We start from the raw sequence: 17,215 nt of genomic DNA, 5'->3' as shown, positions 1-17,215 counted from the left end.
CTTAAAGTCCTCTACTTTCCCTGTCCCTCTGGTGTTTGTTTATATTATATTGGTATGGAGTGTCCAAGATGCTAAAGCCCTGTGTATCGCTAGCTTAAGGCATGTGTGCATCATTTCATATGTGACAGTGTTCACGCGTATCCATCCAATGACTTACACTGGAGTAGCAGTGCATATTTAGCTGGTTGATTGGGTTGGTTTCCAGTTGCCCTTTCTACACTAGAAGAGACACATTTTCATTTAGAAACTTGAGTATAGAATCCAGGGCTGGATTGTCCCCCTGGAACAGTATTTTCATGGGCCAATCAGAAGCATAACTGCACTTATGCTTCTGATTGGCCCATGGAAATACTCTGAATACAATAATCAGAAAAATCAAGCTGGCACACAGAGCGAGTTAAACCGGGGTCCTACCCCTGGTGTGTTTATTGCTTCACAAAACTTTTTGGAGGGTGTTCCACCTGACGAAGGGGGAACACTCTCTGAAACGTTGTGTGACGCACTAACACACATGGGGTAGGACCCCGGTTTAACTCGCTCTGTGTGCCAGCTTGATTTTTCTGATTATTGGATTGTTTTGTGTGCCGTCTCCCTTAGGCTTTGTGCACCAGCGGAATCTGTGTGAAGGGCCTGAGTGTGCACGTGACCTTTCTACAATACTGTGAATACACTCATCCTGTGAATAAGGGACCGCAGACAAGTAAGGTGTAAAAAAACAAACCTTTCTACACCCCCCTATTTGTTCCCAGACACAGAAGACACTGCTGCACACAATTAGAAAAGCTATACACAAATGTCAGTAATAGATATGGAAGGAAGGTTTCCATCAATTTCATTATTGCTAGTCTAACTTGGAGAACATGGTAGTAAAACCTAGTGAACGACAGACACACAGACAAATAAACATACAGACAGAAAGTTGTTTGTCTAACACGCTGAAACTACTTGTTTGTACAGGTAAAACATTCCCAGCTATGGTCCATAGGAAAAATGCTTTAAAAATTCTATTCAACTTTCTAATATACATTCATAAAAAAATGTAAATGAAAGTTTCCAAAGGTAATTGCTATTAAACATTAGCTGCATTAGTCTGCAGTTTCTCTCTAGTACTGGATCTTGAAACTATATAGCAGAAGCAGCTAATTAACACAGACCTGCTACATTGTTTCGAGAGTCAGAACCAAGGCATAATGATAAGATACCACCCCCCCCCATCCCTGTGGAAGACAATATTTGGAGGGGCCCAGTTCATCTGCAAATGCCCTTTGGCAAACCTCCCCTGCTGGCCCCCTCTCATCCTCGTTCCCCGACCACTTGCACCCAGGTAGAAGAGCGGACTGGGGAAGGGGATTGTGTTAAATATAGAGAAAGCAGGCCCCTTGTTTTTGGCTCCCCTGTCCCCTGGAGCCCCCCATTTCTGCTTCCTTTATATTTATGCCACTGGATACACTTATGTCTAAACTAGCTTTAAAACCAATGAAAAAATAAGTGGAGTGGAATACTGGAAAGCTGCTTAGAATTACATATTATTTCATTGTGCAAAAAAACGTGGGAGAAATCAGTTTTATGGGGGAATAAAACATGATGATTTGCATCCAAAATCATATTATGTACACTGTGCTTGTATTTGAGAATGAAACCTATTTTCTTGCTCTGAACTTGTTATAGGAGGAAACTTAGGAACTAAATCTTTTTCAATTAAATCTTTTTTTTTTTCATTTGAGACAAGGCTAGGTACAGTATATAGCAAGAGGCATATGAATACATTCTCTTTTACAAAAGCTTGCATTACATTTAATGCACAGTCGTGATCTTATCAGTAACCTTTGGCTTGCCTCACCCTAATATTTCTGGCTCTTTTGTTTACTTTGCTAAATCTTTACTTTTCAACACATGAGTCATGTTGTGCATGCGAGTCACATCACAAAACACCATTTAAAAGGCTATTCCATACAGGTTTTTTTTAGAGCTTTTATAGTTTTCTATAGGTTAAATCTTTCACAATGAGCTTTGAATTTACAAAATTGCTGGGATAACTTGCTTTGCTCTGAAGTTACCCCACAAGAAGAAATCAACTGAGACAAAACTGTTAGGGTTATGGCACCTTAAAATCTTGTATTTTCAACCATCAGGGAAGGATCAGAATCTAGCCAAGGAACTTTAATGCTCCAATAGTGACTGGCCGATGTTAGCTAGAAGCATTTTAGGGCTGAAATCTCAGCAACAGGCTATTTGGTAAGATTCATGTATTTTTTTAAATTGTAAAAAAATTAAAGATAAAAATAGAATTTAAAGTCAAAGAAAAATAAACTTTTTTATTTCAGCTAAAACATCATTATTTTCGTAATGATACAAAACAGAACAGCACAAATATTAAGCAAACAAACTATTTTCACATCAGAGCTTTTATCAACCAAGGATGCTTTTTGCCTTCTGTAAACATCAGAGATTAACTTGAGTTATTGGAAGATAGAAGGTTTCCCCTTCAGTTGAAACATAAGAGCTGTAGCCACTGTGGGGAAGAAGAAAGACAATTAGAAAACAATACTTGCAGTATGACCGCCAATGGCAGAGAAAATCCATTGAGCTTGCTTCTTTATGTTAATATCAGGTACAGTTAAGGAAATATAAATGGTGAGGGTTACCATTAATTAAGAATGCAAATTACACGTAACAAGAGACTGGACTGCTACTGTGGACGAGGGCAAGGACAAAATATGATGCCTTTACAAATATATAAGTTATCAAGCTTCTCAACTTTTTGCACCGACACCTCATATAATAGTCAAGACCCTGGCCTCTCCCCTTTGAAATATGATATTAAAGTTATTCTAATTGCAATGATATATTTTATCTAAAAAACACAAATGAGTCTTCTGGCATTTGAATGCAGAAGAGGTAAATACTAGAACTTTAAATAGGCCCTATGAGGAGAGCAGGATCTTTTGCCATCTAAAGTAAATTGAATTAGACTTTCTCTCACATGTCACCTGTCGAGATTTGCCTCATCATTCGACGAATAATTGCTTGTCATATATAAATAACATTTATTCCTACTTCACTAAATTGAAATGTACATAAATAATTATTTATGCATATATTGCCTAAAATCTATGCAGCATTTTACAAGTATTATATCAAACAGGGGATTTTCTATATTTTCTATGGAGTCTCGGGGAGATTTAGTCGCCCAGCGACTAATCGCCTCTTCTTTGGGGCGACTAATCTCCTCGAACTGCTTCCCCCTGTCTTCCGCCTGCTGCAATGAGGCAACTTCTTGCGACTTTGGAAAACGATGCGCCGCGAGTGCCATGCCACAGTTGTTTTTTTCATTGTAACAGGAGGGAAGCAGTTCAGGGAGATTAGTCGCACCAAAGAAGAGGCGATTAGTTGCCGGGCGACATAATCTCCACGAATCTCACAGTGTGACCTTACCCTTAAACTAAGAAGGCACCAAGTTTGGCATCAGTACTCTCACCTGCTGTTTGGAGATGCTAATTAAGCCATCTTTGTTTTGGTCCATATTCTGGCATTGTCCTGTAATGCAATGCAAATAACAATATTTTGCTGGCTGGATGAAAAAAGCATGGCCTCTTTGTAAATGAATGGAGCAATGCAATTTATGGTAGACTTTTGCCAATGATTAAAGGTGATCACAATTAACCTATTCAAGTTTTTTCTCAAATATGCTCGAGAAAAAATGTTAGGGAATGCAGAGAAAATGCATTTGCCTTAAGTTTTTCGAGATTGTTTTCCCTGTGCATTTTTTGCCGCAGAGGAAGGGAAGTGAGTAATATGGTTAACTGGGGGCAGGCCCAGGCTGGGATTAAAAATAGGCGCTGGCATTTCAGTTATACAGAGGCCCAAATAACTCCCCACCAACACAATAAATAGTGACTGTCTATGCCCCTCTGGCATTTGATAGAATCCACAGATTGACAGTCTGGGCCTCGCTGGGGGTGCCTAATATGTTGGCACCCCACTGTGAATTCAACTTTTCTAGTCCTAAAAAGTATACACACTTGTAATATATTTCCAATTAGGTGGGTGCTCACTGGGATGATAACTGAAAACATCCTGAGTAAGGTATAAATATAACTGTTTTGATATATAGTGAATAAAGTATTCCCTCTTGTAAAATATAAGGATATTATAAGTTACCGAGGAGTTTCATGACCATATAAAAACACGTGGCCGAAGGCCGAGTGTTTTTATATCGGTCATGGAACTCCGAGGTAACTTCTAATATCCTCATATTTTGCAACTGGGGGTACTTTATTTATTATAATACACACATTTCAGCGAGTCATGTGACAGAAATGACATCAGAACTCACAGTTTATAACTGATGACATCAGAACTCGCCGTTTATAAGGATATAATTTACAAGATATTCATGGCTTTTGTGTATATATATATATATATATATATATATATATATATATATACTGATAAACACTTGCACTCTAATCCAGACTTAGGTTTACTGTGGGTGCTGGGTCAAAAAAGTTCAAGCATGTAGCAATTAGACAGTGAGTGCGGGTCCCTGTCATATTGCTATATATATATATCTATATATATATATATATATATATATATATATATATATATATATATATATATATATATACAGTTTATGTAAATAGGAGAGTTCTCGTTGAATTTTCAGTGTTGTTAGGCAGCTGGGAAGATGGACTTTTGCATCTGGCTTTTGGATTTTCCTAAGCTCCAGAGTAACTCAGAAGATAAAATACAACCAGGGCATTCCTTAGTGATTTTTTTTTATCTGATGAAGAAGTCAAGTCATTTTGAAAAAAAGAAAGAACCCAACACATTTCAACATCCTGAAAATTGGTGTCTTCAACATGCACAAATTAAAAAATAACAGGTAACTAGACATACTAAACAAGGCACAAGAAACACCTTTTGCTAAGAGTGAAAAAACACAACCTTTGGCAAACAAGATTGGGGAGGTACATGCCCGAGAGTTGTGTTGGCCTGGCTGTGATGTTACAAAACATTTTTCACAAAGGAGTGTCCTGTTTGTGTTTTATTCTTTAAAAATGTCACACTGTACTTTTTGCTACTCACTACTCTGAACACTGTGAAAATGATCTCACTAAAATGACATATGACTTGTTCACAAACAAATGTTGTTATTTTTGTGAGCTTCAGAGGCGCTGGCTGGACCCCCCCCCCCAGTAGTCACTCCCCTAGCTCCTGTATAAATATCCCACTGTCTAAATGCTTTTATTGAGGCTACATATTGTACCACAGAGAAACTGATTTGTTACTTTCCAAGAGAGATCTTACCAAAAACACAGACGAGATAGGCCAGGCACGAAAGAAAACTATCAAAATCCACCTGCCTAACGTCATCACCATATCTCTGGCACAGAGATTCTACCAATTGGTTGTTCAGTGTAAATCCTGTCAAGAAAAGTTATACTTTAGAGTGTCACTATTTACTCCAAGAATACTGATAAATTAAAGGGGCACTTCACCATTATGTAACAATTATTTTTTTTTTACTTTATATTTCTTTATTTCTAAAGTTTTAAAACTAAATACTTTTATTTTCCCCCTCTCATGCTTCCTAGAGTCAGTTTGGTAAACCTTACTGATAACTGTTTAACTCTTGTACTTGCTGACATTATGGCTGGCTGACATTATTCAGCAGCAGAATTACAAGCCCTAGCCTTCCAGGGGATATATGCCTCAGAGCCTCAAATAGCTATGTTTTTTTCCAGAAAGTGAATACTCTTTCAGAAAGGATTTATAAATATTCAATACAATTCAGGTGATACAAACGAATTGCGGTAATAAGTTCCATCAGAATCAACCAATAATGAGCCATTGTAAATCTTCTACTATTTCATTTTAACCTAAATTGAAATAAGAAAAGAAAGCAATCAAAGGTGAACTACCCCTTTAATTGGTTTAACATTAACAAAGCAGTGCTGACAGGTTCTAAAAAGAAACAGATGATATTTTGCAAGATAAAACGTTCTTACCAGCCGCTTCCAGCGCTAACCGCAGTTCCTGAACATCCATAGTTCCTGACCTGTCTTTGTCGTATTTTGTGAATATTAGCTATAGGAACAGGAATCATTAGAAATCATTTATTAGTCCCACTTGTTCCTAATAATTTATGATTATTTGTTTATTCTCATTGTACAGCCTTCTGCATCAGCCAACCCCCAGAGATGATGTGCAATGCCCATGAGCTTTGTTAAGATTAGAAACTGGTATATCTTTCATGAACTGTGAAAGTACATTTGACACTCCTAGTGCATACCTGATGATACCAGCATGGGGCTGGACATGTACTCCAGGATTTGGAAGTTTGAAGGATGAATCTATAACTTACCTCCAGGCTGGTACTGCAGATTTACGCAAGAAGAACATTATTTATAGCCTACTACTGAGAATTTAGGAGTTACCTCCCACTCCTTGATCTTGGTCCACAGTTTCCTAAACTCCTCTAATTGCAGCTTCCCATTTCCGTTGCGCTATAGAAGTCAGTTAAGGAGAACAAGTAATGAAATACACTGGACCCCAACCGTGTCTTACACATTTTGGCAAGTGCTGTATACTAAGGATACATCTACCATTTTTATTAGAAGTCTGCAGGTATCCAGAGGAAATCCGTCCACCTTCAGATGGGTGTCTGAAACAAAACAGCATTGGGGAGGATGTTTAGTATAGAGAAGTATAGAGATATATGGTGATAACCACTAATAAACAATTCTCCTACCCCTTCAACTGGTTATTCCATCTATAGCAAACACTGTCTATACTGAAATTTTTCAGTTAACTAACTTTTTATTACTTTGAAAGAAATCATTGAATGTGGCCATTTCTCATCAATGGTGATAGCCAATTTGAATGTAGATTGAGACTTTTAGAAAAGCATGTTAGTGTCCTTGAATCATATGGATACGTGTCAGAAGCTGGCTGCTTGCTGGGATCAACATTTTTCCTTATTTGTACTGTATGCTTGTCAACTATATTAAACGTATTATACCTTTACATTGTTTTTGAAACCGAGGCATTCTTTGACTACGAAGTATTACATATGTGGTTGAATATAGCATCAGGTGGCAGAAGCAATGGAGACAAGCAGAAAGAAGGCCAAGAGAGAGACAATTCAGGGTGACAAAAGTATCAACAAATACAGCTGAAGTCACAGTAGTCACAACCAAGGCCGACACTAGGGACCTCACAAAGAGCAAACTAATGTTTTCCAAAAATTTACATAGACTGAAACAGTTGATTGAAGAGTTGTTACACGCTGCCTCTACAGATTTACTTTGTGTAGAACTGCCACCTTCAATATTCCCTCAAAAATATCAATATGGTAATGCACTCAAAATTGATAAACAGATATATAGCGTATAATCCATCATAAAAATCTATCTGCTTATGCAATGGACTATGACCAGCAGCAATAAAGTCTAAGAATGGATGAAGCCTTAATTATTCCATGATGGCCACACTTGTCCAATGTATGAATGAGATATAAGCTGATAATTAATCAAGGAGTATTATAGGGAAATTAATGTCCTGACAAATTCAGACATGACTCCAGCTGATGGAAGGTCTGGGTTTTAAAGGAATGTAGGTTCTCTTAAATCCCAACAGAATGTCTGTTTAAGGACAATGAGCTTTGTTGTACTTAGACTTTTGCCTTGACTGTTCCTTGTGCCTTCCCTGCCTATTCCAGTGACTGTTCCATGTACCTTACATTCCTGCTGTTTTTACCTGCTAGTGTGTATACTGTTTGCAAGTGTCTGTTTGTTCTGCCTGCGCCTCATTAAATACATCCTCCTTAAGCCTATGTCACTTATCAGCGGACATTGAGCAGACTTTGTCCAGAAAATGCTCAAATTTACATTTTCTGCCCAAATTCTGCTCTGTATGCTCACAGATATAGAGCATTGAGTGCCCAAATAGGTGTTTCCCTGTCAGCAAAAATGCAAGGTGTGCCACAGGCCTTAGTCCATATGTGTGTGACCTTTGGGTGGTGGCTCTGACAATTAATGAGTGCAACGAGATAAAGGGTTGTAACTGGTTGGCACAGTACAACATTCAGCCTACTATACTAACATAATCTGTTGTTTTAGCTGATATTATCTCAAATGATACCAACAGTTGTACTTTGCTCTAACACACCAAAGAACCTCTTGCCTATATCTCATTGCCTCCCAACTCAGGGATTCTCCGCTATCAGCGATAGAAAGTAATGTACCATTTCAGGATCTTCTTACTAATTAGTTACATTTATACATCTTCCACTGACTAATCATTTGTGGAAACATTCTGTCTATAGAGAAAGGACAAGACTCAGGAAGGCCCCTGACAGAATCATTATATGTTGTCATTTCATAGAAAATTACTAATTAAAATATTTCCAACTGTTTAACTCAGTAGGTCCCTAATTGTGTTTCTGTTCTAGTGGTAAATGTTTTGAATACAGAACAAACCTGCAGCATCACAATGACAGAGAAATGACCCCCCCCATCGTATTTGTTCCTTTATATCATATCTCTTGTACTATTAATTGTGCTAAATTTGCCAGACTGCATACATGAACTCAATTATCACCACTGGGCAAATCTGCACATGGGCAGTAACCCATGACAACCAATTACATTTTCATTGTTTCACCTGCATCTTACTGAAAAAAGCTAACCACTCACTGGTTTCTATGGGTTACTGCCCAGTGTTGATGAATAAGACCCATAGCTTGCACCTCTAAATCCTTTGCCATAAAACTCTTACGTTTGGATGTTATTTGTACCAGAATCTTTTGTAATTCTTCAGGGCTGATTTCTCTGTCCTAGAATAACAAAAGCAGAAAAGAGAATAATTTGCTTTCTCATATCATCATCCTACATTTAACAGTGTACATAGAACTTTAAATAGATTGCATCGGATTAGAACACCTTACACCGTGATCCCAAATAATCAATAATTATTGAAGAAGGCTTGTCTGTAACTGATCTTCAACCTGTCTCTTCTTCATTGAGCTACATTTATAACTCCTAGTATTTCAGTAACAACCAGAAAAAAAGGAGCTAAAGATCCCTGATCTACTATTGAATCTCACGCACAGCAGACAAACCAATACAACATTTAAAAAAAGCATATAAAAGTTAATTAATAGGGCGGATACAGAATAGTTTAAACCAAGTGAAACCCCACAATACAGTTATAGGACCTTTTGTCCAGAATTCTCAGGGCCTGGGATTTTACAGATCTACTAAAAAATGATTTAAACATTAAATAAACCCAATAGAATTGTTTTGTCTCCACATAAGGATTTATTATATCTTAGTTAGGACCAAGAACAAGGTACTGTTTTATTATTAAAGAAAAAAATTAAATGCACAAAAACTCCAGAAACTCTGGAAATCCTACTTGCAGCCTAGAAGCTGTACTGTATGGGGTGCCGTTTGTCCCAAATACATTCTGTATACAAAACTATCCCTAATACACAGAATGAATGTCTCTCATGGTATATAAGTATTTGTGACCATACACAGAGAAAAAAAATATACAAAAGACTTATTTCTATTAAAGAATGAAAACACAATCTGGTTAGTGCACAAAAGGATGTCATTATATCACAAACTCCATTCTGTACAGTTTAACAAGCAATCTGTCGCACAAATGTATAACCTCCATGTAACGGACGCACTTATGTGCAAAGTTACTTACGGAATGAATTATGTAAAAACAAAGTTGGACATAATATATAATTGTGTAACTAACTAGTGCTTGTCAAGCTAGATTTGACTGACAAAAGAGATATCTGCGACAGAAAGCAAGATTTTATAGTACAGGATTCATTCTTTCCACAAAATGACAGTTTTGTTCCACAAAACAGATAAAATAACCATTCTGTGAAGCAACACTGTCAGTCACATTCCTGAACCAATAAGAACAAAGCTTATTTCCATATACAAACAAGATGAGAAGTGGCCAGCTCTGCTCCACATGGCTAAGGCAAAGTATTTGACCTGCTATAGAGGGCGCCCTCTAATGTCCCCTGTGCTGCATAGTAATAAACATGAACAAACCTTTCCTAAAAGAGCTGCTGTTAAACACTACAGGTTCATAAATGGAAGTTTTTACAAATGGCTGAGAAATATAATGATTGTAGAGAAAGAAAAGTATGCAAAACTTATATAAATATGATCATTTTAGGTGATATGGCTATTTTTATTGTAGTAACCTGCTTGTGTGGCCATTTTGGTTAAGGGCATTCCTGCTGTTTTGCCATTATCTTATGATTCACTTCTGTTCCTCTTCCTGTCTATGCTGAGAGCAATATTGGGACAGGCCACACCCACCTGCAATGTTGTATTAAATGTACCAGAAGTTACTGTGCTTGTCTGGCTGCTTTGCCTGACTCTCAGAGTCAGTTATAAGTTTTGTATATGATAGTTAGACTCCAATGTCTCCTGCTAGCTGTAATCTTGCACCAATTAGCTTGTAGTAGTCTCTTAATAATGTACTTAGCTATAGTTCAACTACTACATAATAGCTTTAGCCAGAGACTTGGGACTGATCATGTGCACACATACCTCCCAACTGTCCCTTTTTCAGAGGGACAGTCCCTCTTTTGACAGCTCAACCTGAGGTCCCTCATTTGTACTGGAAAGTCCCTCTTTTCTCTGCACTGAACAGCCAGAAAAAAAAACAAAGTTTCTAACTTAATTGGCTTTGGCAGAGAGGCCAGTACAGGTGCAACTAAGATGCTTTATAACAATTTTGAGATAAGAAAATAAGTAATATTTTAACAGTTTAGATAAGGAGAAATATTTTTGCATTTTTATAACCTGCCAAACTTTGTAAAATGAACATGGTAATTAGGGGGGTGTGGCCACAAAATGGGTGTGGTCAAAAAAATGCTGCACTACATGCAAAATAATTTTTTGTCTCTCTTTTTATTTCCAAAATGTTGAGAGGTATGGTTCAACTACTACATAATAGCTTTAGTCAGAGACTTGGGACTGATCATGTGTACTCACATTCTCTATAGTATGATGTGTAGGTTATATGAGCAGCCACTCCTGAGTACTGTGTGTAAACAAAAGGGGGTCATTTAGGCAGGGGCAATTTTAGGGGATCATAATCTATTTATATAGAAGCAACAAGCTATACAATGCTTTATATTTATAACAAAAGACTCTAATGATGCCGTCCCCTTATCTGCCCAGTGCTTAACCCTTTCACATCAGAGTGGGTCGAGGGGGGCACAACACTAGAGCAGAGAGCACAACTGTGCCCATGTCACATGCATGTCCAGGGCCGCCAGCAGGGGGGACAAGTGTTCCGGGCCTGAAGGGGGGCCCAGAAGTGCTGCATTTTTCAAAGAGCTGGGTCCCCTTTACGAGCGCCACGGCCATTTCGCATATTACAGAATGCGGAAGTCCCGGAAAGATGAAGCTGAAGTCCCGAAGCGCGATAAGACCCGAATTCATGAAAGGAGGTGAAGTTGAAGTCCTGAAGCCTTTTGTTTACACACAGTACTCAGGAGTGGCTGCTCATATAACCTACACATCATACTAAACACAATGTGTGTGCACATGATTAGTCCCAAGTAGGGTCGCCACCTTTTTTAAAATGTTTTACCGGCTGCTGGGCGGTGGGGACACAAAGGGGCGGGCCGTGACGTCAAAGTGGGTGGAGCCACGCAACGGACGTCACAGTCGCTAGAAGAAGTAAAACAAAAGGTAAGTTCCAGGGAATTGGTGCCAGGCCGAGGGCTCCTTTTAATCTTATTACAAATTTACCGGCAGCTACATAGGCCGGTAAAATACTGGCCGGGTGGCAACCCTAGTCCCAAGTCTCTGGCTAAAGCTATTATGTAGTAGTTGAACTATAGCTAAGCACATTATTAAGAGACTACTACAAGCTAATTGGTGCAAGATTACAGCTAGCAGGAAACATTGGAGTCTAACTATCATATACAAAACTTGTAACTGACTCTGAGAGTCAGGCAAAGCAGCCAGACAAGCACAGTAACTTCTGGTACATTTAATAGAAGATGGCAGGTGGCTGTGGCCTGTCCCATTATTGCTCTCAACTTAGACAGGAAGAGGAACAGGAGTGAGTCATAAGATAATGGCAAAACAGCAGGAATGCCCTTAACCAAAATGGCCACACAAGCAGGTTACTACAATAAGAATAGCCATATCACCTAAAATGATCATATTTATATAAGTTTTGCATACTTTTCTTTCTCTACAATCATTATAAGTGCAGCATTATATTTCTCAGCCATTTGCAAAAACTTCCATTTATGAACCTGTAGTGTTTAACAGCAGCTCTTTTAGGAAAGGTTTGTTCATGTTTATTACTATGCAGCACAGGGGACATTAGAGGGCGCCCTCTATAGCAGGTCAGATACTTTGCCGTAGCCATGTGGAGCAGAGCTGGCCACTTCTCATCTTGTTTGTATATGGCAATAAGCTTTGTTCTTATTGGTTCAGGAATGTGACTGACAGTGTTGCTTCACAGAATGGTTATTTTATCTGTTTTGTGGAACAAAACTGTCATTTTGTGGAAAGAATGAATCCTGTACTATAAAATCTTGCTTTCTGTCACAAATATCTATTTTGTCATTCAAATCTAGCTTGACAAGCACTAGTTAGTTACACTATTATATATTATGTCCAACTTTGTTTTTACATAATTCATTCTGTAAGTAACTTTGCACATAAGTGTGTCCGTTACATGGAGGTTATACATTTGTGCTACAGATTGCTTGTTAAACTGTACAGAATGGAGTTTGTGATATAATGACATCCTTTTGTGCACTAACCAGATTTTGTTTTCATTCTTTAATAGAAATGTCTTTTGTATTTTTTTTCTCTGTGTATGGTCACAAATACTTATATAACATGAGAGACATTCATTCTGTGTATTAGGGATAGTTTTGTATACAGAATGTATTTGGGACAAACGGCACCCCATAGTACTGAAGTGTCTGCTCTCCTCTGCATTCAGTGTCGAACTGGCCCACCGGGATACCAGGAAAACTCCCGGTGGGCCCAGGTGCCAGTGGGCCTCTTGCTTCTAACCAATTTCATGGCCATTCCCTGTTTCTTTATGGAAACAAAGAGGCTTAATAATGGAATAATAGAGTTTAGTATGTAGAGAGAAGAGACTAGAAGAATAAAGAGGTTGAGTGAGGAGAGGAGGTATAATAGTTTGGTTTTCTGGTGGGCCCCTGGCATCCCAGTCCGACACTGGTCCCATTCTGCCTCTCCTTACACATAGTACACCTATTGAAGCAGGGGAACCATGCTGAGCACCGAAAATGACTAAATTGCAATAATTTCAATGCAATGGCTACAATGTGCATCAGGCATACTACCACCTCACAGCCACAATAATAATGGAGTTGTGGGAAAAAAACACTGGATTTTGTGTAGGTGCAAGTTGCACCTGAAATTGCACTCACACTGCAGTTGTATTCACTTAATTCACTTAAATGTCAGCTGTAATATACTGTATCAGCACTTTATATCCTCACATCATACAATGTTCTCCCAAAGCCCCTAAAGGTAAGAATCTACAAATGGTGGGTCATTAGTAATGGGTCTGTGATCCATAATAATATACTGGGGATCTGTGCACAGGCGTAACTACAGAGGAAGCAGACCCTGCTAGGGGGCCCACGAGGCCCTTATTCATATAGAATTTAAATAAATATTAATAAAACAAGACATTTTGGGGGCCTGAAAAATTATTTGCTGTGGGGTCCAGTAACATCTAATTACACAACTGGATCTGTGCATGTTCTTACCAGCCCGGACAGTCTTGTAAAGTGAGCTGTGAATTCTTCCATGGTGCCCTGGAGCTCTTTCTCCTATATTAAGATAACATTTTGATTAGGCCACAGTGTTCTTCAGGGCGCTTGATAACAGTATATAATATGTGACTAGAAATAAGCCTGGTATAACTAAAGACATAACACCACAGCAAAATGTAATTATGGCCATATTCTTGTTACCCAAAAGATGGTCATGCCCTGAATACCACCATTTTCTTAATCCAGTCCTCTCTGGCCGCCATTAACTAGCAGGAGGGATACCTTTACACCGCAGTTTTTTTATTTGGGGATCAAATTATTTGTGAACTGCTCTACAGACAAATATAAACAAGATTAATGAGTTGGTGATAGATGTTTTTCCGTTAGAAACATATATATTTCAGATTCTGACTGTAGACCCTGGCATATTTCTTAACCTATGATTGAGGGTGAGACTTTGTTTATGAAGTGGCAATTCCAATGCTGAATGCAGAGCGGGATCCTATGCCACTTGTTTTTTTCTACCTTATTAACTCCCAACTCTTATTTTTTATGCAAAGCCTAAAAAACAGCAAGTATCTGGTGGAATTTTATCTTTAGATATGTATGTTAAGGATGTGCAAGCATACAGCATATTGTAGAAAACAATAATCTGGTATGCACACAAGTTTGGCAGACTGCACTTCAAGGGTCTATTGAATATTTATTTTTAAAGTACCCACTTGTCCTGAGTACAGAGTACAGCCCAGGACCAGAAGATAACTTCAAATGGTTAAAGGTCTGTTTAATAAAAGTACCTAGATTAAACTGCCCAGTCAGTATCTAAGGCGACATTTTGAAAAGAGTATGGTACTGTCAGGTTATATAACATAATAATGATTTGTGTGATGTGCATATAGTGTAACATTACTTCATGACAGCAGGATTATGCCACTTACCTGAAACACATTTGCATTGGCTCTGATCTCATAATCAATTTCCCTGTGTAATGAAAATAGCAGAAATTAAGTGGTAGGTCTATGCAGAAGGAAAAAAAATCATTGAAAAGTGGTGTGAGTTTTTTTAAAACTGAATACCTAGTGAAAGTCTCAAAAAACATTTTAAAACATGATCCACAGCATAGTGCTGTAATAAAAGAAAATGAATAAAACTTCTAAAACCAAGCCAAAGAAATATTACTAACGGCGTGGGATACATTGGTTAATTGAGTGATGACATACGAGCCTTTAATAAAAATGGTAATGTATTAAAATGTGCAAAGTTTGTTTCTGGCCTAGGCACCTGTAGCAACTTGCCAGTAGGTTGTATTTACTGGTCAGCTGTTTGTAAACAAACTCTTGATTGATTGCTAAGCTATTGGGTACTACAAATGGGCAAATGGTGTGTCTTTATTACCTTGCTGGAAAATAAAATGCTTGTCTTCTTACAAGTCACCAGTGGCAAGTGGGGGCAAGCATTTTAAAAAACAAAAAAGAGTCTTACCACTGAACATACTCCCTTAAGCACAAGCCCAGAGATGTCTATATAATACATACAGTACGTTGGTAAAATTTCTTAGCATTTTATTTGCTTTCCCAATCACTTTATGGCATACAGGTAAGTGCACACTCACATGAGTTTGTGCTGCTTCTCTGTGAAGACCCTCAGGATAAAGTCAGATTCCTGGTGGGGTTGGAAAGTGCTTGGGATTAGCAGGTATTTCCCAGGAGGCAGCTGGTACCGTTCAGTAACATCTCGCTTGGCCACAAACGGACTCAGAACAACAGGCACAAGCATTGAGAATAAGTTCATCCTCTCTGATACAAGCATCATATTGTCAGACTGGGGAGAGAAAAAATGATAGAAAGATAATCTGTAGGGAGAGAGGCACTGGAGTTAGAGGAATATGCCCTGCAGGGAGGGAGACACAGGGGCTGATTTATTAATTTTTTAGATCACGTTTTGGCACAAGTCATGAAAATTGTGGCAAAAACCCACAGTTTCTCCCCACAATATTGTTTTGTTTTGTTTTGTTTACAAAAAAATTAAATCTCAGCAGGTTTTAGGTGGCAAGTTTTAAATTCTTTTATTAAAAAAAACTCCAAAAAACAATACTCACAAAAAGACATGATCACAGCAAAATGCGATCTAAAAAATGAATCAATTATACCCTTTAGAGTGAAATAGAATGGAATGACTTTCAAAGATTCTTGAGGGGTTGAGAGACAAAACCAAAGATACATGCTATGGGAGACACATGCCAGAGAGATTTTAGACATATGCTTAGCAGACAGGGGTATACAGAGAGATACTGGGCAGGGAGATGCCTACAAATATTACAGAAAAGCAAGGTGCTAAACATGCTGCCAAAAATACAGACATATTTTTAAGCCTCTTCTGATTTGGGGGAATCCATCTTTCGATATTTAACTTGTTATTTACCTCTTTTGGAACCTGGGAGAGAAAAAAGCAAACAGAAAACAATCTCAAAAACATTGTCTATAGCTAAAGGTTAAAGTAACTGAAGCAACAAACATTAAATGTGTATACGATAATTTATACATTCAACATAACAAAAATGTATGCAAGTGAGAGCAGATAAATGAACTATGCTGCAAAAATGGTTCCATATTTGGACCTTAAAGGGATACTGTCATGGGGAAAAAAACATTTTCAAAATAAATCAGTTAATAGTGCTGCTCCAGCAGAATTCTGCACTGAACTCCATTTCTCAAAAGAGCAAACAGATTTTTTTTATATTCAATTTTGAAATCTGACATGGGGCTAGACATATTGTCAATTTCCCAGCTGCCCCAAGTCATGTGACTTGTGCTCTGATAAACTTCAATCACTCTTTACTGCTGTACTGCAAGTTGGAGTGATATCATCCCCCTCCCCCCCCCAGCAGCCAAAAGGTAACCAGATAGCAGCTCCCTAACACAAGATAACAGCTGCCTGGTAGATCTAAGAACAACACTAAATAGTAAAAACCCATGTCCCACTGAGACTCCTTCAGTTACATTGAGAAGGAAAAACAGCAGCCTGCAGGGCCGGATTTGCATTGCGGGCGCCCCTAGGCCCACTGCCGTTCGTCGCCCCCTGTCCCCTCCCCTTTATTCGTGCAAATTTTCATGGAAATTTTATCTCCAGCGCATCCCCAGTGTTTTTGAACCAATGTGGTGTGGTTGGGCAGCATGCCGCCCCCCTAAAATCCTGCCACCCTAGGCCCGGGCCTAGGTGGCCTTTCCACAAATCCGGGCCTGGCAGCCTGCCAGAAACCATTTCTCTCCTAAAGTGCAGGCACAAGTCACATGACCAGGGACAGCTGGGAAATTGACAAAATATCTAGCCCCATGTCAGATTTCAAAATTGAATATAAAAAAATCTGTTTGCTTTTTTGAGAAATGG

The 17,215-nt window shown here is 38.5% G+C and overlaps 1 protein-coding gene across 1 annotated transcript in view; it reads right to left on the bottom strand.

Moving 5' to 3' along the window:
- Window positions 1–2,295: 2,295 nt before the first annotated feature.
- The window catches only part of XB5844015.L (provisional ortholog of calpain 2 L homeolog), a 30,622-nt gene continuing 15,702 nt past the window's right edge, over window positions 2,296–17,215 (bottom strand). The window contains exons 11-21 of the mRNA XM_018230273.2: window positions 16,250–16,261; window positions 15,441–15,649; window positions 14,767–14,809; window positions 13,823–13,885; window positions 8,785–8,842; window positions 6,606–6,670; window positions 6,444–6,512; window positions 6,015–6,093; window positions 5,314–5,430; window positions 3,479–3,537; window positions 2,296–2,512 (exon numbers count right to left, since the gene is read on the bottom strand). Of these exons, the coding sequence (XP_018085762.1) occupies window positions 2,486–2,512; window positions 3,479–3,537; window positions 5,314–5,430; window positions 6,015–6,093; window positions 6,444–6,512; window positions 6,606–6,670; window positions 8,785–8,842; window positions 13,823–13,885; window positions 14,767–14,809; window positions 15,441–15,649; window positions 16,250–16,261 (801 nt within the window). The 3' untranslated portion in view covers window positions 2,296–2,485. The remainder of the gene's footprint in view (window positions 2,513–3,478; window positions 3,538–5,313; window positions 5,431–6,014; window positions 6,094–6,443; window positions 6,513–6,605; window positions 6,671–8,784; window positions 8,843–13,822; window positions 13,886–14,766; window positions 14,810–15,440; window positions 15,650–16,249; window positions 16,262–17,215) is intronic.

Source organism: Xenopus laevis, chromosome 8L, assembly GCF_017654675.1.
Source record: "Xenopus laevis strain J_2021 chromosome 8L, Xenopus_laevis_v10.1, whole genome shotgun sequence".
Lineage (NCBI taxonomy): Eukaryota > Metazoa > Chordata > Amphibia > Anura > Pipidae > Xenopus > Xenopus laevis.
The sequence above is the reverse complement of the archived record's forward strand: the minus strand, read 5'-3'. Positions and strand labels throughout refer to the sequence as shown.